Below are 27,268 nucleotides of genomic sequence, written 5' to 3'. Positions count from 1 at the left end.
GCGCTTATGGTGGAGAATAGTTTGAACTGCTTAGATTTTAGAGTCACATGTACATGTAATGTTTCATAAGGAAAATAAAATAATTTCTCGCATAAAAATAATATTTCAGTGACGTTTGACCATAGTGAGTCCAAAAGATGAAGCTAATTGTAATTTGTAACCCTCTGTAAAAAGAACCTAAAATATTGCATTTGGTGATGGGATTGGACAACCTAGTTTCAATTCTCTTGGCTGCTAAACTCATGGATTGCTTGATTTTATCGAATGGTTGGTAATTATAGGGGAAATAACCTTCGATGATGACTCATACCCATGTCAATCCCACTTGGGTTGGTCCCAAATCATTATCTAAAAAAAAATAAAAAAATCTGCTGTTTCTTCCAACATCAATCGCTTTCACAAAATTGTCCAATGGCATGTTTTTGTCCTTTCCTTGCTTCCCTTGGCTTTGATATTTTTCTCCTGAATCACCCTTATAAATCAGTAGAGCTCCCAGTTAATATCTTTATCTCGATAGTTTCAGTTTCTTGAATTATCAGCTACAACCATCCACTTTACATCTAGAGGGGCTGCTTAGAATTTTGGCATTGTCATTTTCGATAGCATTAAACTAGGCCTTTTGAATATACATATTCTTCAACTTTTGCTACTTGGATTTGTGTATCTTATTAGTAAAGCTTCAGTATATACAAAAGTTCTGCAGCTTTTCTAGTAGAGCAACAATTAGCAAGCATGACAATAACAGGTGATCCAATAATTAAAGATGGATGTCTCATGGTTCGTGGCAAGGTTGTCTTAACTAGGATGCCGGAAAATGTTGTTATTACATCAGCAAGCTCTGGTTCTGCATTTCTGGGAGCTAAATCAACGACAAGTGGTTCTCATCACGTCTTTAACCTTGGTGTTCTTGAGTAAGTATCTGGAAATTTGGAAATATTTATAATAGAATTAGGGATTTGATCTGCCATTGTTATTTTATTTTCCAGCAGCATTAAGAGTTTCAACTCTTGAGGAATAACTTTTGCAGGGATTACAAATTCTTATGCCTCTTTATTGTGAAGATTTGGTGGATGATTCCCCGTGTAGGAAAATCAGGAAGTGAAGTTCCAATGGAAACTCAGATGCTTCTCCTAGAAGCCGGAGAAGAATCTGCTGTTTTGGATGAGGAACCTTCTGCAGATCCTGCTGCTGAAAATAAATTTTATATTCTGTTATTACCTGTTCTGGAAGGGCCATTTCGATCAAGTTTGCAAGGAACTTCATCGAATGAGCTCCAGTTCTGTGTTGAAAGTGGTAAGTTTAGCTTCTTTAAACATCATAATATGCTGAAATTATTGCTCCTCAGTTTCTTGCATTGCAATTATAGTAACTCGTTCCAGAATCTGCTGATTTAAGGTGATCCGGATGTCCAAACTTCACTATCATATGAAGCAGTTTTTGTTAATTCAGGAGACAATCCATATGAACTTATGAAAGATTCCATCAAGTGAGTTATCTATCCACTTATAATTGGAGAAGTTCTTCTTATTCTGTTAGTAGACGCTTAAATTCTGTTGTCTCAGGATTCTGGAAAAGCACAAGGGTACATTCAGTCACATCGAGAACAAAAAGGTAACATGAATTGGAAGGATAATTAGTATGTAAGCTTTGTTAATTTAGTTAAATGGCTTTCAACTGAACTTGTCTTCTGTTCTAAATTCAGATCCCGGCCCACTTAGATTGGTTCGGATGGTGCACGTGGGATGCTTTCTATAAAGAAGTTAATCCAGCTGGTATCAAAGCAGGTCTTCAAAGGTTTGATTATTCACTGCGCTTATGAATTATCTCGCTCTTCAAATGGAATATGCTGCAAATTTCCTCTCTCAATAATAGAATTTTGATTTCTGTTTTTTGAAGTTTCTTAGAAGGAGGATGTTCACCAAAATTCCTGATCATAGATGATGGATGGCAAGATGCAGTCAATGAATTTCAAAAAGAAGGCGAACCACTTATTGAAGAAACACAGTATGTTCTTTTCTATTCTTGTTCTTGAAAAACCTTCAAGCTTCTTGAATACGCAAAAAGTACTCAATGCCTATTTCTTTGGTTATAGGTTTTGTTTAACCCAAAAAATAGTTTTTAAGGTCAAAGCAATAATTTTATATGACGGGCCACAAGCAACCGATTCAATTCGAAAGATATAAAATTTCGTTAATACAACGTGATAGAGAAGTGAGAAATAAATTCAATGACATATAATATAATAAAAATAAAGTAGAGAAGAAAGAATTCTTATTGAATGATCCTTGATAGGATAATGAGCCGAACAGAGCTTGAAGGGCCGAATTATGGCTAACTTGAGAGCAATATGCTATAAATTACAATGTATAGAATTGTAGAGAAGAAAATTAGATTCCCCTGATGGTGGTAAAAGTATGTCTATTTATAGGGCTAAATCTAAGTAACTAGTCTCCTTGAATTATGGGTCCATTATGAGCATTTACTCAATCCATCCATTACTTTTGGAAGACTTGTAACAGCTGTGTAAATGCTGGAATTCCGTAACTGATGAGTTAATTCCATAACTGATGAGTTAATTCCATAATTAATGAGTCAATCTCGTGCCTGTTGAGTCAATCCCGTGCCTGTTGAGTCAATCTCGTGCCTGTTGAGTCAATCTCGTGCCTGTTGAGTCAATCTCGTAATTGATTGCCTTGTTCTGACCGTTACAATCATTTATTGCATTTATTAATAATTGATTTGTAACTGATGGTGTAATGATGGTAAATCCCATATAATCTGGAATTAATTTATTCCTTTCTCATTTGTAATTATGAGATATTCTCCCGCACCTGATCTGGGCTATTTCATGATGATCAGTTTCGGGGCTAACAGGCACGGTATGAGTATGTTCGGTCCCAGGGGTGTTTCACATATCATCTTTACATGTCATTCTTCACTTTTCTTCAAACTTTACTGACACGTGTCGCCATTTAATAGACCCACATGTCAAGTCTAATTTTCACTAATACAGATAGTCCCCCCAATTTCCGGTTACTCACTATGATGTGACCGGGAAGTGAGATTTTATCCTTTTCATCCTTGCCTCTGCCTCATTAAAACCTTGCCAGAAAAACCCAATAGGGACAAAAACCGGACGAAGGAAAAAAGAGTGTAGAACTTAGATATTCAGATGATAACTCCGTCGCTTATGTTCTTTTCGTCAATAATCGGTTGGTTTACCCCTGTCTTGTTTCGGGGTTTGAAGACAAATCTTTGCCTTATGTTTGCAAAGTTTGATATATATATTTCGGCTTTATTTTTTGCCTATTTTAATGTTTGGGTTTTTGTTTTACCCTTTAACTTTGCATTAAAAATGCTTCAATGCTCCGTGACTTTTTTGAATAAGCACGAATTATAAAAGAGGGCCCTTTTATGAACGACACTTAATGAAGAAGACGTCTCAACTTCATAATGGTGTAAATATACAAAAGAGAGATAGGAATTTTCACATGTTTTTCTTTAACAATGTTTTGAAGAAAGTTTTTACATTTAACTTTCATAACATTTCACATGTGTTTGTGTATCGTCTATAACTCATTTTGCAACTGTTTTTTCTTTTAACAGATTCGATATAAGCTTGCACTCGTAACTGTTTTTCTTTTGCAATAGTTTTTTTTGAATTAGTACAAGAAGATAACTATTTTTGTTTACAACAGTTTTAAATATAAGGGTATGAATTTTTACCCATAAATATTTTTATTGATAACAGTTTTCAAATGAATACAAGGGTAATGCTTTTTCATCCGTAATTGTTTTCAGTTACAACAGTTTTTGAGTAAGTACAAAGATGTGCATTTTTACCCGTAACTAATATTCTGCCTTTAACCTTTTTTGAAACATTCGTTTATATTTACGAATATGTTTTCAAAGGTTTTCGAGTCATGCTTGTGTTTTTGGCTCGTGATTTTGCTCTTAACTTTCGATTTATTGGGTAGACCTTAGGCTTGACTTGAATTTTGATTTTTCTAGTCTTCTTTGCCTTCCATATATATAGTCCCCAAGTGTTAGAGCTTTGAAGTATGAAATCTCGAGCATTTGATTATTCCTTCCACGTGGTCCATTTCCTGAAAAGGAAAAACATACGGGACTCAGAGGTATATATTTAGATGATGACTGCTTAACCCCCTATTTTTTTACCAAAAGGGTTGTAACCTAGACCGGGATTAATACAGTGTTCCTCGTGTCTTTCGGGACTAATATCATCATTTGGTATTTTAGAGAATTTATCCGAGTACTAATTTTTCTTGGCACTTTAAAAATTATTTGAGTGCTCATACTTAGTCTTTTGGACTTAAAATATATATTTGTATGCATCGTTACATGTGCGATGTCTTAATGTTGCACCTTTGGGTGTCTAACTTTTATATGAAAGATGGCTCTTTTATATACTTTAAACGCTATGAAGAGGACGTCTCCTTTTTATTCAGGCGTAAAATAGGATCGATTGATCCGAGTAGACTTTTAGTCTGAGGGAATATTAATCCCGGTAGGATTTACAAGAGTATTGACCCTATTAAAATTTATGGGAGTATTGACCCCGGTAAGACATTGAGTTTGAGGGAGTATTGATCCCAAATAAATATATATCTTAGTAGATTTGTCCTGAAGAGACATTTAATCTGATTGGATTTTGAATCTAAATTGGAGTATATGAACATACTTCCAAGTAGAGAGGGACACATGTCCGAAATAATATTTGAGATTTACGGGATAATCGATCCGAGTCATAATACAATTAGCCATTAAGAAAGGCTTAGATATTTAGCTTGAATGGTCGTTGTTGGACCGAATATAAATCGCGTGTTTGTTCAAAGTGAACTTTATTCTGGTGGCTTATTTGCATACATTTATCTTGACTTAGATGTAACACTCTCGTTTTTTATCGTGGGATTCTTGACTCTGACATGGAGTTCTTGATCCTTTTTGTGTACGTGTAGTATATGTATTTTTGAAGAACTCATTCAACACTGTTTGAAGTGTTTATGCTTGATATGAGTAATACAACTAACTGAGTTGAGCTGGTAAATAATGTCAGGTCAAATTGACTAATCTTCAAGTATGAGTAATTTCCCTAGTTTTGAGTTTTGAGATATGAGAACTCAAACATTGGAATCATAATTTGACAGTTCGCGGTCTAATAGTCCCCAGTAGGTTAGTTAGTTTCGATATTGATGGACTTTCAAATGGTCTAGTTCCAACATAGGGACGGTACCGAAGCTCTTTTTATCAAATATTTTGTACTCTGGCTGGGAACTACGGAGGTTCCAAATGTTGTCGAGGATCATGCCATATCTTGATTTGAGCTATTTATAGTGACTTTGATGCGTTTTTTATTTGAAACCTTATTACCGGAGTAATTTTCACTGCTTTCTTTATAAATTTCTCGCATCATATATTTTGTTTGTTTGGTCCATGTGGCATTTTAGCTTTTGGAGCCTTGAATATTCTCAAATATAATTCTCTTCTAACAAGGCAGGTAGTACGGGATGAGACGCACTCAGAGTTATCGAGAGCATGCTTATCTTTGGGTAAAGTCCCATTCTGCAAGTAATAAATGAATTTATTATGCCAATTCCAAATTAAATTAGTCAGGCTTACCTCATTTTCATTCTAATTGATGATAGATCAGGAATCGCCTAAATAAGAGATGGCTTGATCCCGAGACTGTTTGATCCGGAAATGATATTTCTCAATAAGTGCCCGGAGTTGCTTTCTAAGCCAGTGATATCAGCAGTAGATCTGAGACTAACACATCCGGCTCGATTTTCTTGGGCTGCATAGTTTTCTTGGATTTGATCAATCGTTAAATCAATATTTTTGCTCTGAGTCCCCAAGCTAATTTAAGCCCTGTAGCATATGCTTCATACTCGGCTTTGTTGTTAGTAATAAAATAACTTTTATGAATTATCTAACTACTTTCCCTGACAGGCATTAAGCATTGCCCCTAACTCGGGAAGTTTAGTACTTGTGGACCTAATTGTGTAGAAGGTCCAGATCCCGAGAATTATCCCAGAAATAACATGTTCGGGTAATATGTTCAAGCTAAAATTAATCATGAAATCTACTAAATTTGTGATTTTATAGTCGTACGTGGCTGATAAACAATATCATATTCACTTAGTTCGACTACTCATTTAGCTAGCCTTCCTGGCAGTTCATGTTTATGCAAAATATTGCATAATGAAAATATAGTGACTACGGGAATTGAATGACATTGAAAATAAGGCCTTAGATTTAGGGAAACTACAATTAATGTCAACTTATCAAAATGTAGATATGTAGTTTCCGTATCTAAGAGCATTTTATAATAGATAGGAGAATGTGTACCTTTATCTTCTTGAATTAAAATTGCATTTACCGAGACATCCGAGACAATTTAGTGTACCGGCAATCATCTTTCTCCTCGGAATTTTGAAAGTAATGATGCGTTGTTGTTAGATAGCAAGTTCGAATGATTCGACTTTTCGGACTAAACCGATCTTTCGAAGATTTGTAACTTTATCTTTTATGATTTGACTCTAGTTTCTTCTTTTGCTTGGCCGGATTATACCGCGGGTCAATTGTTACAACCCATATCCACATGTGTTAGTTCATGCCATATATTAGTTAACATAAATCCAAGAAGGAATTATCTTTGAGATGATAAGAAGTCAATCCTATTGGTCTTAAGAGATACAAGAGTGTATAAGGGTGATTAACCAGTATTAGAAGTTAAACGAATCAAGGATGTTGTAACTCGTATTTTCAGGTAATCTAGCGGTGCTTAATACACTCAAGAGGTCATTTATTAAGGTATTTTAATCATATAATATCCGTATCATAAGTCTTGAAGTCAAACGAGTTATGAAACAAAAGTCGACAAAAGTTGTCGCAACTTAGGTTCATAATTTTACTTAAACATTAGGTCAAATGTTTCTAATCTTTTCTCATAATTTACAAGGAATTACGGGGTGATCTACCCACAAAATTAAATATCTATGAGTCTAGTTTCCAACGCATTAAACCGTTCATCGATACGATCTCGGAGTAGAGAGATATTCGCGTTTTCGCGAGACTGCGCCAAGCACCTCTCTATGGGGCCCACTAAGTCGGTTTAAGATATTTGGACCTATATAGGATGACTCCAACCCGTTTTAAATCATTTCTTTTCACTATTTTCAGACCTTAGAACCCTAGGAACATCCTCTCAAGGTTCTCTCAAGATTCAAGACCCAAAAAAGGGGCAAACAACACAAATCAAGTGTCGGGAATTCCGTGGCGCTAGTAAGTTTCTTATTCTTCTTGTTGTTGCTCATTTTTGTGTCGTTCCAGCCCGTGTGGGAGGTTGTTTTAAAGGGTTTATGTTCTGTAAATACTCCCTCATGTTCTTAATATCAATCCTAGGTGATTTCAAGCCTTCTAAAGTGATTCTAGTGCCGAAAAACACTAATTGATCGCTAGTTTCGCTCTTTTGTTGTTGTGGCAGCATTGGAGGGATATTTCATGGAAATTTAAGGTCAAATTGGAGTTGTTCTTTCTGTATAAAGGTAAGGAACCTCTTACTCTATATGTATTTAAGATTATCCAAGTTGCGGCTAAGCCATTGAAGCTAGAACTTGTGAGATATATATCGAAAGGTTTGGTAGTAGTGTTATTGTTTTGTGGACTGTTTTGCGTTGTTGTTGGGCTGCGTATTTTACTACTATCTTGTGGAGTTTTGGAGGAGGAAGGGTGTAGATAAACACCATATATATGTAGGGTTATGGGCTGATAGTTATTCGTAACATTTCCATGTTGTTTGACACGACTACGGTGGTCGTCGTATGTATGGAGTGATTAGGCTGTGTGTGGACTATTTTGGGAGGCTCAATATGTTTATTATTGATGTTGTTTGGGCTGTTTGGTGACTGTTTTGAATAGTGTGAGGTCATATATATAGGGGAGGTGCTGTCCGTTTCATCGTAAAATAGGTTGTGGTCGATACATAATAGTTATGACGCTTAAATGATAACGATAGTATCGTTTCTCTTATTGTAGACTAAGGAGTTTTGACAATTGCATAGCTTGAGATTGGGGAAGTATATACAAGGTATGTGAGTCTATCCCTTTCCTTCTTTTGCACGACTCCGATTGTACATAATGTAATGAACGAGCTTCCAAGATACTCTACTCTTAGAAGCTAGCAGTACTTACATTGTTTTCCCTCTTATGGAACGATTGATGTTAATGTTGCTTCTCTTATTCTTATGTTATCAATGTTGTTCGTACTTCCTAAATCTTATAAGGTTCATAGTGAAGAGTTAGTCCTAATAACGCGTACCGAGGATACCGACCTTACGTCACTCCGAAAGGTTTAGAATGTGATTCCATGAGTCGAGCATGCATTATATATATGTATCTATTTTACTCTACCGAGCCACGCTATAGTTGGCCGGGTACGGCACCTATTGTGCAACCACTGATCAGTTGGGTTTTACCGAGCTCCACGTGGCCGGGTACGATTCTACCGAGCCTATTATGGCCGGGTACGATATGATGATGATGATGCCCACAGAGGCGAATGCTTTAAAGGTTTATGTATTTATACATATGTATCATGCATTTCATGTAAGTAGCCCTCAGAGGTACTAAGATGTTACAGGTGGTATATTCTTTATCCTTGCTTACATTACTGATCGTATTTATGGTTCCTTGCCTTACATACTCAGTACTTTATTCGTACTGACGTCCTTTTATTTGTGGACGCTGCATGTCGTGCTGCAGGTCCTGATAGACAGGCAGGTGCAGCTCTCCCACCACAGTAGACTGTCCAGTTCAGCGGTGATTGGCGAGATCCCTTCTCCGGACTTGCCTTGGTCTTGGTATGCAATTTTTGTTATAGACATTATGGGTATGTCGGGGCCCTGTTCCGGCTATGTTGCAACACTTATGTTCTGTTAGAGGCTCATAGACAGGTGTCGTCTCATGTATAGTTTGGTATGCCTTGTCGGCTAGTTTTTGTTGTATAGTCTTTCATAGTAGCGAGGTAGCTCATATCTTATACGTAGTTTCTTGATTGTCTGGTCATCCCCTGCTATGTATGTTCATGCCGTCATATTTTATTGCTGGTTGTCCATGATCTAGGTCTACCATTTATATTGATCTCGTCAGCCTTAAAAGATAATAATGAAGGTTAGATGAAATGTACGTTGGTGCTCGGCAAGTGTGGTCGGGTGCTAGTCATGGCTCTTCAGTTTGGGTCGTGACATCAATATTGAGCATATAAACCTTTTCCTCCGGTGGTACACCTGCTATGTTAGCATGGAGGCAAGCAAAGCAATTTTTGTTAGCATGTAAAAGTTTAATCACCTTACCTTTAAATTCGGTGTCGAGTCTCGACCAACGTAAACCTTCCTATTTGGGAAGTCAATGATAATTTCTAGTTCTTCAGCATTTGACCTCGTGGCTTCTGATGCCTTAGGTTCAATGATTGCTTCCGAAAATATTTGTATAATTGTCCAAGGTTATTAATGAACCTTCCTTCCTCGTGTCTATTCCATCCAGCAGCTATCTCTTCTTTTTCAGTTGTTAGGTGTGGTATCTTTGTAAGCAATCTCGTGGGTGTTTTACCCATGTTCTTCCTAATCTCCATTCTTCTCATGTGAAATTTTATAATTTAGCAAGGTAATTCCTTGCTTGTTCAGGTAGAGCCGGATCTTTTCCAGCCCGTGAAGAAAATCTCGTATCTCTTTGCTCGGACCTGTTTTTTAGATTTTTGCATTTACATTCGAATCACCCAAGAATCACATCCACTTGATCTCCGGACCTGTTTTTGACTTTCAATTGAATGAACGTGTCTTCCTCTATTCGAAGCTTTGTATTATATCGAATGTAAGTTTTACTCCTCAGTTCCGGGAAGGTCCGACATTATTCTTCTGACTCCTTCAATCATATCCGGAATCACCTCGGTTTGGTTTTCGAACCTGTTTTTGGACACTTATTACTGTCGATTCGACTTACCGTGTCTTCTTCTGTTTAAATTTCGGTGCTGCAACGGTTATGCATATCATTCTCGCAGGATAGATAGGAATTCCCGAAGGTGTTCTATCCGCTCGTTCTGTTCCTTGATTTGTTTATGTAAGGTTAGAACTAAATTTTGCAAATTAAAATTACCTGGTATATCTGAACCTCCTGTTCCGGAACTGTTTCGTACAGATCCGTTATAATCAGCTCTGGTACAGATAGTTGCGGTACCAATATATCGATGTACATTCTCTATTTTTCTCTGCTTGTTACTTGCATATCATTATCATGACTATTTTTCCCTTTTTATTTTGCATGGTACGCCATCTCCAACTTGGTTGTCCTCAACTATGTTGATTGGTAAATTTCGGCCATGATGAAGGTTTAAACTGAAAACAAGCGAATATTAACAAAAATTGTTACTATCTTTGGATGAATAGCAAATTTGCTTGAGTTCCTGTCAACGGAACCAAACTGTTTAACCCAAAAATAGTTTTCAAGGTCAAAGCAATAATTTTATATGACGGGCCACAAGCAACCGATTCAATCCGAAAGATATAAAATTTCGTTAATACAACGTGATAGAGAAGTGAGAAATAAATTCAATGACAGATAATATAATAAAAATAAAAGCAGAGAAGAAAGAATTCTTATTGAATGATCCTTGATAGGATAATGAGCCGAACAAAGCTTGAAGGGCCGAACTATGGCTAACTTGGGAGCAAGATGCTATGAATTACAATGTATAGAATTGTAGAGAAGAAAATTAGATTCCCCTGATGGGGGTAAAAATATGTCTATTTATAGGGCTAAATCTAAGTAACTAGTCTCCTTGGATTATGGGTCCATTATGAGCATTTACTCAATCCATCCATTATTTTTGGAAGACTTGTAACAGCTGTGTAAATGCTAGAATTCTGTAACTGATGAGTTAATTCCATAACTGATGAGTTAGTTCCATAACTGATGAGTTAATTCCGTAATTAATGAATCAATCGCGTGCCTGTTGAGTCAATCCTGTGCCTGTTGAGTCAATCTCGTGCCTGTTGAGTAAATCTCGTGCCTGTTGAGTCAATCTCGTAATTGATTGCCTTGTTCTGACCGTTACAATCATTTATTGCATTTATTAATAATTGATTTGTAACTGATGGTGTAATGATGGTAAATCCCATATAATTCGGGATTAATTTATTCCTTCCTCATTTGTAATTATGAGATATTCTCCCGCGCCTGATCTGGGCTATTTCATGATGATCAATTTCGGGGCTAACAGGCACGACATGAGTATGTTCGGTCCCAGGGGTGTTTCACGTATCATCTTTACATGTCATTCTTCGCTTTTTTTTTCAAACTTTACTGACACGTTTCGCCATTTAATAGACCCACATGGCGAGTCTAATTTTCACTAATACAGGTTTGCCACTAGATTAGCTGATATTAAGGAAAACAGCAAATTCAAGAGCTTAGAGTCAGATGGCTTGTGCACAAATCTCAAAGAGCTCGTTGATACCATCAAACAGAAATATGGCCTGAAGTAAGATTTAGAAGCGAATGTAATTTTAGTTCTTGTTAGTCTTCTGATTTCTAACATTTGAAGTTACTGATTAATGCAGATACGTCTATATGTGGCATGCTTTAGCTGGTTACTGGGGAGGAGTTCTTCCTACATCTGAAACTCTGAAGAAGTACAATCCCAAGATAGTATATCCTGTTCAATCCCCTGGAAACTTGGGAAATATTAGAGATATTGCCTTGGACAGCTTAGAGAAATATGGAGTTGGAGTAATAGATCCTCAAAAAATCTATGATTTCTATAATGATCTCCACCGTTATCTTGCTAGTTGTGGAGTTGATGGCGTCAAGGTTGATGTCCAAAACTTGATAGAAACATTGGGTTCTGGATTTGGCTGACGAGTATCACTGACCAAGAAGTATCATGAAGCTCTTGATGAATCTATTGAGAAGAACTTCAAAGACAATAACCTGATTTGTTGCATGTCTCATAATTCAGACTCTATTTACAGGTTTACCTTCTACCCGACCTGTCTCAGTTTCAAATTTCATCAGCACCAAATTATGTCTTGAATGTGTTGGTGTATTTTTCAGTTCAAAGAAGAGTGCAACAGCTAGAGCATCAGAAGATTTCATGCCTAATGAGCCAACTTTCCAGACCTTACATGTTGCGACAGTGGCTTATAACAGCCTTCTACTTGGGGAAATACTAGTGCCAGACTGGGACATGTTCCACGTAAAAATTCCCGTGTTAATATCATTTACGTCATCTACAGCTGGAATTTATAAAATTTGAAGTAGAGTTCTCTGAAATGCTAATACTCGCTCTTTCTTGTTGTAGAGCAATCACAACACTACTGAGTTCCATGGTGCAGCAAGAGCATTAGGTGGTTGTGCAGTTTATGTGAGGTAAGTCACTTGTATGGTTCTCATTAAGATGTCGAGGACAAGAAAATTAAAAGGCCTAATGCACTTCATTTAACTTTTGATATATCGACTCTATTAAATTTCAGTGACAAGCCAGGGAAACATGACTTCAACATACTCAAGAAACTAGTTTTACCTGATGGATCCATCTTAAGAGCAAGATATGCTGGTCGACCAACTCGAGATAGCTTATTTGTTGATCCAGTCATGGATGGGAAAAGGTAAATCTCATATTGTTAATTACATCCATTGATCTAGTTAAACAAAGACAAAACCTTGATCAAGCTTATCTAACACAAAAACCAATCTTTTTGACCAATTAACAGCCTGCTTAAGATTTGGATTTTGAATAAGCGTACTGGGGTAATAGGTGTTTTCAACTGCCAAGGAGCTGGAAGTTGGCGACTGAAAGAAGCAGCTCCAAATGTACCTAACTCAACAGCAGCAGAAAACCCAATCACTGGCCATGTTAGCCCTATTGATGTTGAATTCTTTGAAGAAATTGCAGGACAAAACTGGAGCGAAAACTGTGCAGTATATGCGTTCAATTCGGGTAAGTGCCTCATTCGCCGTGTAAACTGCTTGGCAAAACACAAATGCTAATGCTCAGGCTATTTTGATTTTCAGGATCTCTATGCAAAGTACGAAACAGAAAAAGAATTGAAGTGTCGTTGGGTGTTCTAAAATGTGAAATATTTACTATCTCACCAATCAAGGTAATTGATAAAGCCACTTTTTTTGTTTCTTATTGCTCACTGTTTCTAAAGCAGCTCTGACATGAAATATTTGAATGTTTATATACCAACAGGTCTTGGGTGAAAATATTGAATTTGCTCCAATTGGTCTGATTGAAATGTATAACTCAGGAGGAGCGATTGAGGATGTAATGTACAGTTCCGATGATCTTCCAGATCGCTCAATAAACGTGAAAGCAAGAGGATGCGGTCAGTTTGGAGCATATTCAAGCTCAAAACCAAGTTCATGTAAAGTGGACATGAAAGAGAATGATTTCACTTACAATGCAGAAAATGGATTATTGGTGATAAACCTCGAGGGGGATTGCCATGTGCGAGATATTAAACTAGTCTACTAAGTTAATGTCCTCTCGTACGTGAAGAAACTGAAGAGCTTTTCCACACAGTAGCAGAGAGAAGTTTTAGGAGGTTGACAAAGGGAATGTGATTTGACTGCAGCTTCTCTAGTTTAGTCCTGGAAATGATCTTGTTATTATGTTAAGAGAAATACTGCACATTTTCATCCTTGTGATGGATTGGCTACTGGATTTGGTTTCTAACTTTCTATGCCAGTTTAGCTAGTTATTTATTTGCAGTTTAGCCAATTCAGTTGACTGTATGTAAGCAGATCATGTTAGCAGCATTTTATTATAAGCTCTTTTGTAATCGTTTCACCGATGTCAATACAATCCAATTTCTTACTATGTTCTTTTCGAGGTTCTTGATTCACCTTGTGACAGATCTTAATGCTGTATGTTTCCCTCGAAAACATTTCAACGCTGCAGCTCAAATGCTGAATCATTTTGTTCAATGATTCAACCTGTTGCATTAAGTTGAACCTTGACTTTCTCTTGGAAAAGGATAAAAATAAGATATGATTGCCTCTTTAGAAGTTAGAAGAGCGAGCCTCTTCCCATTTTCTCTATTGATTCATTTTTCTTGATTCTCCTTGCGCAATTCCGCTCAACCCCTTCTGCCCACTTAGCTCCGCCCCTTCAATGTCTACTTTTTACATTGTTAATTTTTTTGTTAAGATGCAACCAAAATTTAGATAATCAATAAAAAACTTTTAGTCTTATAGGTATAATTCATAATCGCAAAATACAAATCCAGCATTATGGGTTCCTAACAAGTTAATAAATCAGGAAATTACAACTCACAAATTAATAATTCATAACTAAAAAGTAGTTTTTGAATGTAATTATTTGGAAGCTGATACTCACTAACACTTAATAACTGAATAAACAAATCCCGTACCCCATCAAATTGCTTACGACAATATTGTTATTAAACGGATATTATCACTTTTAGCCCACGTCAGAAACTATTTACATTCACTAGCCGAAAAGTGTATAAAATTTATATAATTTTTGTATATAACATACATAATGTATATATACAAAAATATTTTTTTTTCGGCTATTATTTTGAGAGCAGCTATGCAGTGTCATTTTCCCGTTATTAAACGGTATAGAGTGTAAAATTTAATAGGGAAAAGACCGGAAATAGCCAGATTTATAATTGGTCCGTTTATTACTCCTTCCGTTCCAGTTTATGTGAACATATTTCCTTTTTGGTCCGTTTTAAAAAGAATGACCCCTTTCTAAATTTAGAAACAATTTAGCTTAATCTTACAATTCTACCAGAAGCTTTTATAACTATACAAATACTCTGTGCCCCTTTTTAACTTGTTTAGGACCACAAATTCAAAAAATCTCATTTTTTCTTAATTTTTGTGCCCAATCAAACATGTTCACATAAATTGCAATGAATGGAGTATTAAATTATATGACGAGTAAAACTGTGTCATCTAAATTAAAACGGAGGAAGTATATATAGAATGACTGTATATACTCTGTAAGTCTCAGCTTGAGATATATTTAGTAGTAGTGCTAGTGTTAGAAGTGAGTAGGCGTCGACGACATCATAACTGGCGCCGATAATGAAACTGAAGTTTATCGGATGAAGTGGGGTCCAGCGTACCCATTTCATTTCCATTGGTAATTGAAAATTGGAGACTCGCTTCCGGTGTTTTGTGTGACAAGAAAGTGCCACCGAAATTTAAGGGTAAGTTCTACAAAGTGGTGGTCAGACCAACGATGTTGTATGGAGTTGAGTGTTGGCCAGTCAAGATTGCTCATGTCCAAAAGGTGAAGGTAGCAGAGATGAGGATGTTGAGATGGATGTACGGGCACACCAGGTTAGATAAGATCAGAAATGAGGTTATTCGCGATAAGGTAGGGATGACCTCTATTGAGGACAAGATGCGGGAAGCGTGACTTATGTGGTTTGGTCATGTGAGGAGGAGGAGCAAAGACGCCCCGGTGAGGAGGCGTGAGAGGTTGATATTGGAGGGCCTACGGAGAGGTAGAGGTAGGCCAAAGAAGAGGTGGGGAGAAGTGATTAGGCAAGACATGACGCAACTTCAGCTGACCGAGGACATAACTCTTGATAGGAAAGTATGGAAGTCGAGAATTAGAGTAGTAGAAGTAGTGTAGAGTGTTCATAACTTTAGTATTGTCACGCAATCTCATTTTCTGTTGGTAGTAGATTTTTATGACTAACCATTGTTTTCTTTCATTGCTGATCACTTTACTGTCTTGTTGTTTTATTCTGCTTTTATATGACTTTTTGATATTGTCTCTTCTTGCCTATATTTTTATTAATGTGGTACTTATACTATCTTGAGCCGATGGTCTATTGAAAACAGTGTCTCTATCCTCACAAAGTAGGGGTAAGGTCTGCGTACACACTACCTTCCCCAGGCCTCACGGTGTGGGATAAATGCTGGGTATGTTATTATTATTGTTGTTGTTGTTATAATTTCAAAAGTGATTGAAATTTAGCGACTTTCATGTAAAGATAAAATTTGAACAAAAACGCCCTTAAAATTCGGAAAACTTCCAATATAATATACTGAAAGTTTATACACAGGAGCTCCATATTCCATCATATTATGCTGGAACTTTCCGTGTGCTGGAGTTCCAACATAATATGTTCAAAGTTTATACGCAGGAGCTCCATAATCCAGCATATTATGCTGGAACTTTCTGTGTTTTAGAAAAATAATGACTATTTTTACTATTTTTCAATTATCCGTCCGAAAACTGGCTAGTCCGTGCTATTTTCACAATTTAATATAAAATAAAAATTTAAAGAAAGGCCTACTGCGTACATACTGTGGAAAATCTTAGTAAAATCATCAAAAAAAGTCGGACCATCAGCCGGCTACAAAACCTCTGCTCTCTACTCCACCTTATCCTCTTTCCCCCTCATAAACCCTTTGCTTCATCCTCCCTCTTTACCACCAATGTCTTGCGCAATCAAACCCTTAACCAAGCCTTTATCCATGGCAACTAATGGCTGCCTTATCTCCCTCCCTCCTTTCTTCACCACCACCAAATCCATTTCTTCCTACCCTTTTCTCTCCACCCAATTAAAACCAATTTCACTCTCTTCCTCTTTACCCACTTTATTATCCCTTAATAAGAGAACTACCCAATTCCCAACTTTTGTTTCTGTATTATCTGAAGATGACAACACCCTTGTCCTTGATGACCAAGAACAAGGTGGGGATTTTCCTAGCTTTGTTGGTGAGGCAGGGGAGACTGAAGAATACCAAGAACCTTCGGAGGATGCTAAATTGTTTGTTGGGAATTTACCATATGATATAGATAGTGAGGGGCTTGCTCAACTTTTCCAACAGGCTGGTGTTGTTGAGATTGCTGAGGTAACTAACTTTAACAATGGGGCTAATTTCATTGACAAGTTTTGACCTTTTTAAAAAATACAAAAAAGATTTGAGCTTTACGTATCAGATGGAACTGAATTTTGGTTTTGCAGGTTATTTACAATAGGGAGACTGATCGGAGTCGTGGATTTGGGTTTGTGACGATGAGCACTGTGGAAGAAGCTGACAAAGCTGTGGAATTGTACAGTCAATATGTGAGTTACACTGGTTGTTCTTTTTTCTTTGATGCGAATTGAGATTGTAGTTTATTCTTTGATTGACTATCAAATGCAATGCTTGAAAGCATGTTAAAGAAAAGTTGTTGAATATGTGGATTTTTTTGTCAATTAAGTGGGGCTTGAAGATGGTTTCTATTATATTTGCAAGATTTTTATTCTTCTTGGTGCTTAAAAAATGCTGATAAGAACCTCCGCCGCACCCTTTTTGAGAAACTATATAGGTTAATTTTACAACAACAACGACCCAGTATAATCCCACAAGTGGGGTCTGGGGAGGGTAATATGTACGCAGACATTACCGGCAGAGAAGCTGTTTCCAGGAGACCCTCGGCTCAAGAAAGCAACAAGAGACGATATATTAGTACCATCAATAGACTCATAATAAAATAACAGCAATATAAGAGATACGAAATATGAAATACGAAATACGAAATAGATGGATGGTATAGTGATAACCAGCAGATAAAGCCCTGCATCAGTAGACGACTAGTAGCATCCTCAGACTAACTCCTAACTGGCTAGTCTCACTCTAGTGTTCTGTAGAAATATTCACAACTTTCCCCTAACCTACAACCTTAATGCTCGACCTCCACAATTCCCTGTCAAGGGCCATATCCTCAGTAATCCTAAGTCGCGCCATGTCCTGCCTGATCACCTCTCCCCAATATGTAGGTTAATTTTGTATTTGTAAATTCAATGGAGGCTCCAAGAGTCATTTTGCCTCTAAAGTCTAAATTGTTTAGATTTCCTAATATCATGTACAATGTGAGAAATTGCTCTTTTACTTTATCAAATTGTTTATAAAATCTCTGTGGAACTTAAATATCCAGGGCAAAGGTTAACGAAACAATTATTTGCAATAGTAGATGTCTTCGAATTTCTTATTTTATACCAGCCACCTATTTCGTATTTCGTATTTTGTATCCTGTATTTCATATTCCATATCTCTTATATATTGTTGTTGTTATTGTTGTTATTTTTATTACGCATTTTTTATGGTACTAATATATCGTCTCCTATTGTTTTTTTGAGCCGAGGGTCTCCTGGAAACAGTCTCTCTACCCTTCGGGGTAGGGGTAAGGTCTGCGTACATATTACCCTCCCCAGACCCCACTTGTGGGATTATACTGGGTCGTTGTTGTTGTTGTTGTAGTAGATGTCTTCGAAAGAAAGGATGATGTTTATATCCACCTGCTGATATTTGGCAGTGTAAGATTTTATGACGATTTCCGAGAGTGAAAAAATTCTTTCTGATAGATAACTTGTATATCTTAGATAACTTATAAGTATATCTTTTGGATACTTTTCAAAATTGCTAGCCTGCCAGGTATGAAGTAAAGGAACTATGTTTATAGTGCTGGATATGCTGTTGGTCAACTCTAGTGTACGGCAGTGTCTATTTAAGTAGCTTGTGTGTCATATGCTGGTAACTTTGCACTGAGAGTCTCACGCCTATTTTTTTTAAATTTTTTTTTTTTGACAGTGAGTCCCACGCCTAATATGGTAATGATCTTTCAGCTATGCTTAGACATTACTATCCAGGTCTCCCTGTTGCTTCTCTGGACAACCATGTGAAGTTTAATGGTAGTTCTCCATGTAGTTTTTGACTGAATATGCTGGTCACTTCAAGACGAGTTGGAGTAATAGAAAATCTGATGTTTGTCATGTGCTATGCCCTTGAACAGTCTCTTGAGAAGAGATCCATCATACAATTCAGTAATTTCTTGCTTATGATGTGTGACACATGGACACCTTGACATATTACTGGACTATCTCTAGAAACTCCTTTTAATTTTTTTTTTATTCGAGTAGGATCTCAATGGAAGGCTATTGACAGTCAACAAAGCTGCTCCAAGAGGATCACGGCCAGAACGTGCACCTCGAACATTTCAGCCTACTTACAGAATCTATGTTGGCAACATCCCGTGGGACATTGATGATGCACGCCTTGAGCAAGTCTTCAGTGAACATGGTAAAGTCGTAAGTGCTCGGGTGGTTTTTGACAGAGAGTCTGGACGGTCACGAGGCTTTGGTTTTGTGACGATGTCAAGTGAAGCTGAAATGAGTGAAGCAATCGCCAACCTTGACGGACAGGTGATTTGCACACAGATTATTACACTCTCATTGTTGCACGCACATATGCACACATGTAGTTGATAGTAGTTGATCATCTCCAAGGGTTGTGGTCCATCCATGAGTTTGATTCTAAGTGCTTTGACACCTTTAACTTTTAATCTGAAAAAGAAAAAGTTGATTCCTTTTCAAGATTTTTATGATAGATCAACCTTTTCACTTTAGAATTTAAGGGGTTTTCTCTTTTAAATTAAGTGACTGCAATCTAAATTTTGAACTAAAATAAATTAATCTCGAAGTTACTAGATATTAATCTTGATCTCTGACATCCCTATATTTTGAGTCCTATATGAGGACATTTGATCATGAAACCAAATTTAAACTTCGTAAATTTCTAACTCATTCATCCGTTAGTCATTGCATATAGTCTTTATCCACTTATTTAAATAATTGGCGGCGTACACGATTAATCAGACAAGTTTGACGTGTTAAAGTTTCGGAAAGAGGAGTTGCTTGCCTTACACACACCATTCACCTTAGCACTGGAACTTTTACCAATGGAAAGCTATATTATATATCTGATTCATTTTCTTTAGATGAGAAATTGTGGATCCCTTCTTAGTGAGGACAACCGGATTAGTGTACTCAAAATTTAATACGATTAACTTATTCGATAAGACTTGCAAATATGCAATGATAATCATTCACTTTAGTATAGTCTTAGTATTTAGATTCTCGATGATTTGTCCACGGACTAAATGCCCTCTATGTGTATTATTGGCAATACAGACGTTGAAAAGTTTGTTGCTTGGTTGGTGGTTACTTTCATTGATGGATTCTTGTTTTAAGATATGGTTTCTTTCAAAATCTTTGATCTTGGAGCTAAAATTTCTCATTCGGTGTATTTCAGACTCTGGATGGGAGGACTATCAGGGTTAATGCTGCTGAAGAAAGACCTCGGCGCAACACATACTGAATTTGATCATACATTTATTTGTTCGATTGACATAGCAGTCATGCCAGCTATGAGTAGTTAGATTTTCATTAGACGTCTTCGATTTAGCTCTCTACTTCTTTGTTTTTATTCCTTGATTGCTTATATATAGGTATGGGAACTTCTTCTTTCTTTTTGGCTCTTGCCCTTTGGAAATTCTGAATTGGAGGATTGAATGCATTAAAATTTTGACTGCTATCAACTATCTGTGGTGTACTGATTTGCCGTTACCTTAACCTAGATGTGCACTGGTTGCTTTCCTTAAATATCTTTGTGATTTCACGATTATTAACATGATAAATGCATAAGTAACTTTGCTGATTGTACTAGATTATGCAGCTGCTATCTGCTCTCCCGACTCGCATAGGTGGAAGGGGTTAGAAGTTCTCTAGGTTAGGGGCGGTAAAAATTATGGCATCGCTGGGCTGCAGTATTGTTTTTTCCAGAAGATGAGATACAACATACCCAATCTCTTACGTTGGGATTAAGATTAAGAATAGATAAATTCTCGTTGGGACATACCATTACGGTTGTTGAACACAGGCAAAACACAGCGAAATGAAACTTTTATCTTCTCAAATATCTAGTAGCAAAACATAACTTATTGACATTTTGGTGCAGAAACAAGAAAGTGCATTGAAAGCTTCGTTATCATCGAGGAACCACGGGAGAGAATTTGCATGGAGATTAAATACAAAATCATCTGGATTGTTCATTCTTTACAGGCCAAGAGGTGAAAACTGTACAAAGCATCAAAGGAAACTGCAAAGGAAACTGCAAAGGAAACAGAAGCTAGTTATAAATGGGTAACCAAGACTATCACCACCCGACATGACGGCGTTATGTGCCCTTTAACTGTGCTTCCCGACTAGTCAGTGGAACATAACGGACGGAAGTCTCACTTCGAACGCTTATTGAACCATCCAAATTCTTGTCTATAACCTTGAGATCTTGGAAAAAAGTTCCCACTGGAATCACCATCCTTCCCCCGGGCTTTAACTGGTCGATGAGATCCTGTGGAACATCAGCTGCAGCTGCTCCAACGTGAATAGCATCATATGGTGCATGCTCTGGCCAACCCTTCCTCCCGTCTGCAATGATGCAAAAGTCATCACGAAAAAACACTTATTTGTCAACATACTCAAAAAATCTCCCAATAAAACTTGTCCAAATGAGGGGCATGATAGGCAGCAAAACAAGAAATAAGATTAAGCAACCATCTACGAACACAAACTACTTTGGTTCGAATGTCTCCTAATGCTCTCTTTGGTGCAAGTTATTTGGTTGTGATCAGCAAACAGAGACGTATCCAATTAAATTACTTAAAACACGAATCTCTGTATGACCTAATCCATAAGTTCCTGAATAAACTACATGAAAAGTACAAAACCATACCACCAACATGCAATGAGAGAGACCCTTCTTTTAACAAAGGAGCTGCTGCACTTCTTTCAACATTCTTGGTCGACCATGCAACCAACTCTGGTATATGCTCCACACCAACAGCTCGACCTTGTGGTCCAACCATCAGAGCAAAACATGCTGTGAGATACCCAGTTCCTACACGAAACAAAGCTATTAGCTTTGACAAGAAAAGGTCATCCTTCATTCATTCAATCAATCAACTATTCTTTAATCCCTATAGATAGGATTTCATTGCTTACAACCCAACAAGAATAGATTCTAAAAGCTTGTCAGTATCTCCTGATGTGTTTCATAAGAGAAAATAAATATCTGTTAACAATGGCATGAAAGTTCCAAATCTTTTTCTTTTTCTTTTTCGAGACAAAGGCAAGTATGAAAGTTCCAAATTTTGCAAACCACACGTTTGATTAATTTATCAGTTCTCTCTCTAAAACTCCAAATAAGAGCTATGGTTACAGAAAACATTTCTACTAGTGAAATAAAAGCTACCTTGAAGAAAAATCTCGTCATTACGTAAAAATGACTTCTCAAAAGCTCATGGTAAATGAAACACTCACTTATAGTTAATACAGGAAGAACTTATCCATTAAAAAGAAAGTACAGAAAGACCAACTCTTCATTCAGAGCAACACAGAAACACCAAAAATCTTGCTTCAATCTATAAGTCAACATTATCCTCTTCCTCTAACCCAATCCTAGATTGATTCTTTCACTTCTGTCTAATTCCAACCCATCAAATACCCAATGATTTTCCTAACATAAAATAAATTTTTGATACCTACATAAGATATCTACACAAGCTATTAACTGTTCACCTGGACAGGCCAATCATGCAAAACGATTAACATTCTTCTGAAACTAGTATTTCCCCCATTGGATTGGAGGTTATTTTTTATTTTAAGATCCAAGGAGCTCATAGCACAAGTGTAGAGTTGATACTACACCGAACTGTAATGCTCTGCTAGATGGCATCCGTTTGACAAGCAACCACAATACAAGGAACTTAATGAGAGAAAAGTTGCGCAGCAAAAACTGGTCACATTTTCAATCCACTGATGGTGTTGATACATGCTCATACGTCACAAGCTATTGACCTAGGGAAACAAAAACAACCACGTCCAGAATATTGAGAACCAACAAGCTGCTAACAATCTCTCACTGAGTGCATAAAAACCACGCAAATTATGAGAATGTCCGTCCCCCCTTAGGGAGTTCTCTAAGTATCACATTTATTCCTGGGAGAGCACAATTCTATCATAACTTGGACAGCTGAATGTTTGACGGATAGAGTCAAAATATATCCTAAGGTCCCAAATTAGAGCAATGGAATTATGTCTTCTATGTTTAAAACTAATAAATATGTGCTCTTGAATTGTTCTCATATTTAAAATTAAATATCAGCTATCTACTATTTTGATTGAGTTATTACCAAGGAACCTCTTATTATTTGCGCAAAAGGAATGATATCTTAGGCTTCTGCTGTCTCTACCCGTGCATTTTGACACCTATATACTCGTTTTCAAAGAAATACTGATATCCCCCAATTAATTTGCAGAAACAAGTGAGCTCATTAGACAATTACCTGAACCGACATCCAGAGCATGCATGCCAGGCTGCAACCTGTCCTCCAATAATTCGAGACACATAGCATGCATATGAGGAGCTGAGATAGTGGCATTGTAACCTATACTCATGGGGCTATCAATGTAAGCGGGAGTACCCTCAGGTACAAACAAACCCCTATCAACAGTTTCCATTATTTCTGTTACTTTCTTTGATTTTATTACTCCATATCTTTGCAACTGCTCAATCATTCCCTTGTTTCTGTTAATGCCACTTCCACTCAGAAAATGCTGTTGACAAACATAAAACAAGATTGAAGTAAGAGATAACAAATATGCCCGTCTGTTGACCTGCTCAAGGTTGACCGGAAAACAGAAGAAAAAAATGCAGAGTTAAAACATTTGAATTATGTAACACAAAAATGGTAGGTGATGTAAGATTTTATTCGTAAAGGCGGATCAGGTAATGTATCCGGAAAATTTGCTTCCTAGAAATTTCCATGGAAAATATACTTAGTTATCTAGGCACACCAATCTCCTCTTTCTGTTGAATTTCACATTGAAGCTTGAAAAGAAAGCTCAATTAGAAGAAATTCATAGCATTCTAACACACCTTTAGATTGTACCACCCATTAGGAATACTGATCCAGCCTAATATAATATACAAGCCTAAGAAAAGAAACAAAGGCTTGCCAAATTATTGAGTAACGTCTTTAAAATAAATTAAAAAAATATATTCCTCGCATGATCAAGCTTACCGAAATTAGAAATCATCCTATCCTCACAACTCCTTTTTTTATTTAGATTTTTTTAAGGGAAAAAGGAAAAACAATGTGCACCGAATATTAGCTAATTGGATGCTTTATTTGAACCTAGGACACTAACAATTTGAGACGGGTGGGGATTTGGGGAGGGGAGGGGGACAGCCTTTAACATTATGTACTTCGTAAAGACCACTTAGAACACAAGGGCATGGCTTACAATGTATCGCTGATTATAATCTCTAATAAACTTAGCTAATCAAAATAACACCAAGACCAGGTAATTATACTTCCACATCACAACAATTAGGAAAAAATTCGATAGCACTCAAAAAGTTTCCAGAAGATTCTAAAGAATTTTACCAAAGAGAAACTAATCATCCGAACGAGTTTCATTGCAGTTGTATAAACAAGTCCAGTCACCAAACTTTCTCCGTTACTAGTAATAATATTTTCTATTTACTGTTCGAAATCAAAACGTATCATTTCTAACCATTGAAGTAAAACAAAATTATTAGAAATATAAAATATACTTCCATAGATAGAATTAGTACCTCCATTCGGGAGAAGAGAGAATTCCCCGTGAAGAAATTGGGGTTAGGAACACGGCAAAAGGATGAAGAGAAGAGGGGGACGTTAGGAGGCTGAAGAGTATGGAGTTGGTGAGTGTAGAATAAACAAGTGTGCTTTAAAGGCGCACGGTAGCGGAAACCATACGCTATAGCTGACACAGAATGCAGCAAGGATATTGAAGACGGCATTATTTCAACTCTAGCTACTTCTCCATCCTTTAATTTAGCACGCATTTCTCCTTTTTCTTTCCTCACTCTTCTCTTCCCACGTGTCTTCTCCATCTTTTTTTTGTTCTAATTGGGCCTTCAAATTTCACTCTATAATGGGCCTCAGCTAAGTTGTAGTGTGGGTGGGCTTTGTCTGACCTATTTTGCGGACCCAAAGCCCATAAAAACCCCATGAGAAATTTTCATAAAGCACTATCTTTTAGTGGTAATTAGCTATCTATACATACCATTTGCTATATAATGGATTGTAGATATGTTTTTTGTTGTTATAAGATGTATTAGATGTATTTAAGCTACTGTATTCATGAATACAATAGCAAAAACAGGCGTGAATCATGGAAGTCCAGCTAATCAGTTGTTGTATTCGAGTGTATTCGACTGTATTCATGAGCGTGAAACGTGGGATTACAACTGAACATATTATTGTATTTGACTATATTCACGGCATGAAACAGGGGATTACACTATTTTTAAACGGAAAGTGAATCAATTAACATAATAAACTCCTAATATAACTCAACAAACTCAATTATAACGCACAAATTTTGTATTTCCTTGTATAAAAAAGATTCTCAACCGAAAAATACCCCAAAACATAGCAATCTTCAGATAAATTATATAATACATCTGAATACATAAATTATACTCCATCCGTTTCAATTTATGTGAACCTATTTCTTTTTTAGTCCGTGCCAAAAAGAATGACCCCTTTCCTTATTTAGAAACAATTTACCTTTACACAATGATTTATAGCCACACAAAATATATGTGCCTCATTTTACACAACAAGATCAAAAGTCTTCTCTCTTTTCTTAAACTCCGTGCCCAGTCAAATGAGTTCACATAAATTGAAACGGAGGGAGTATTAATTGAAAAAAACATATGAATACATTCATGGCATATAACGAGACAGTGAATACAATGAAATACATAGAATACAGTGAAATACATTGAAATACAATGAAAAAAAAAGATAGTGAATACAATAAAATACGTGGAATACAGCAAAATACATTGAATTACAATAAAAAAAAAAGACAATGAATACATTGAAATACATGAAAATACAGTGTGATACATTGAAAGTACATTAAAATATATTAACAGAAAATCAAATTGCTCAGCCCCAAATTTCGTCGTCTTTGTTCAAAAACAAACCCTAATTTCCGACAAATCCGCCGTCGAGCAAAAAGCCTGAATCTTACCAAAAAGGCCCTTCGTGCCCTTCGTATTTGATCAAATACGAAGGGCCCTTGGTAAAAGAAAATCAAGTTGCTTCTGACCCTTTATATTCAGTCAAGTGCCTTTGTTCTCTTTTGAGCAGAGTTAGCACAAATCCTTTTCACAACACAAATAAAGAATCTGCTATTGCAGCAAATCTCCTCTTTCCCTTTAGGCAAAATTACAACAACCCATTATCCTTTGTCCTCATTTCTCCTTACCTTTTTCATTACATCAATCGCACCATCATTTACCCAATTAACGTTGCCGGAAAATCAAGAATTACTCGCCGGAAAATCAAGAATCCTCCGCCGGCAAGTGGTTTTTCGGTGAGTATTGCGATGATGGCTTTTGTGTTTAATATATTGAACGCTTATGTACAAGCTAGATGAGTTTCTCATTATGCTGACTTTAATTCCAATGAGTGATTTTGGTCCTCAGTTGTGTTTTTAGGAAATGGGGGAGAGAATGACATGTATGAAAGTAGAGAGAGAAAGAAAATAGTGTAACTGAATAGCGTATTTAGTGGCTTAGGACTAGAAGGTAACCAAAATTAGATATTTTGCTATAAACATTAAAAGGTATCTATAGAATATAATTTTTTTAAATAATATTTATTTAAAATAAATAAGGTGTTAACCTTTGCTACAGGAGGTAAAAATTCCATAAAGTTTCTATTGACAAGGAACTCAGGGTAAGGGAAGCAAAAATGAAGGAATTGATAACGTCAAACAATAAACTTATAATATGTAAGGAGTTTATTTAAGTTTTATGAAACGGTAGTGTAAAAAATTATGTACACAATTAACTTACTTATTGGGTAATTATTGGTAAATCTTTTAGTTGATATTCTCTTAAAAATGATAAATAACCTATTGTTGTGATGTCAAAGTTTAAAACTCGTGTAAAAAACTACTTATGATGCGATACGTATATTTATATTACTTAAATCCACCTGGAAAAATATATATTGGTATATATGCATGACACGTGTCTTTTGCATAAAATTTATCATTCAACTACGGTAAATTCATATTTACATCTTTTATTGCACGCACCTAGTCCAAGCAAGTCTTCTTGAAGAAGAAAAGGTAGTTGGAGTTTGGTAACTCACTCTAGTATTGCTCCCCCTCTCTCATTCAATAGAAATCATGTAGATTTAAACGAACACATTATTATTATTTAAACGAAGTAACTTATCATTTAATCAATCAACTACATCTTGTTGCCAAAAAAAAAAAAAAAAAATCACACTACAGCTCAAATC

General features: G+C 36.5%; 2 protein-coding genes and 1 pseudogene across 2 annotated transcripts; 2 read left to right on the top strand and 1 right to left on the bottom strand.

The window, feature by feature from the left end:
• Window positions 1–124: 124 nt before the first annotated feature.
• Window positions 125–13,900, top strand: LOC107790473 (putative galactinol--sucrose galactosyltransferase 2; annotated as a pseudogene).
• Window positions 13,901–16,373: 2,473 nt separating this feature from the next.
• Window positions 16,374–20,430, top strand: LOC107790472 (28 kDa ribonucleoprotein, chloroplastic). Its single transcript, XM_016612396.2, has 4 exons — window positions 16,374–16,926; window positions 17,040–17,141; window positions 18,978–19,259; window positions 20,149–20,430. The coding sequence occupies exons 1-4, from the start codon at window positions 16,507–16,509 to the stop codon at window positions 20,212–20,214; spliced, it is 870 nt and encodes a 289-aa protein (XP_016467882.1). The 5' UTR covers window positions 16,374–16,506; the 3' UTR covers window positions 20,215–20,430.
• Window positions 20,431–20,899: 469 nt separating this feature from the next.
• On the bottom strand, window positions 20,900–24,801 carry LOC107790471 (protein-L-isoaspartate O-methyltransferase 1). The gene is made up of 4 exons (XM_016612395.2): window positions 24,535–24,801; window positions 23,240–23,510; window positions 21,628–21,792; window positions 20,900–21,323 (listed from the first exon to the last, which is right to left on the bottom strand). The coding sequence occupies exons 1-4, from the start codon at window positions 24,784–24,786 to the stop codon at window positions 21,073–21,075; spliced, it is 939 nt and encodes a 312-aa protein (XP_016467881.2). The 5' UTR covers window positions 24,787–24,801; the 3' UTR covers window positions 20,900–21,072.
• Window positions 24,802–27,268: the final 2,467 nt, after the last annotated feature.

Source organism: Nicotiana tabacum, chromosome 6 (assembly GCF_000715075.1).
Source record: "Nicotiana tabacum cultivar K326 chromosome 6, ASM71507v2, whole genome shotgun sequence".
NCBI classification, from domain to species: domain Eukaryota; kingdom Viridiplantae; phylum Streptophyta; class Magnoliopsida; order Solanales; family Solanaceae; genus Nicotiana; species Nicotiana tabacum.
The sequence above is the reverse complement of the archived record's forward strand: the minus strand, read 5'-3'. Positions and strand labels throughout refer to the sequence as shown.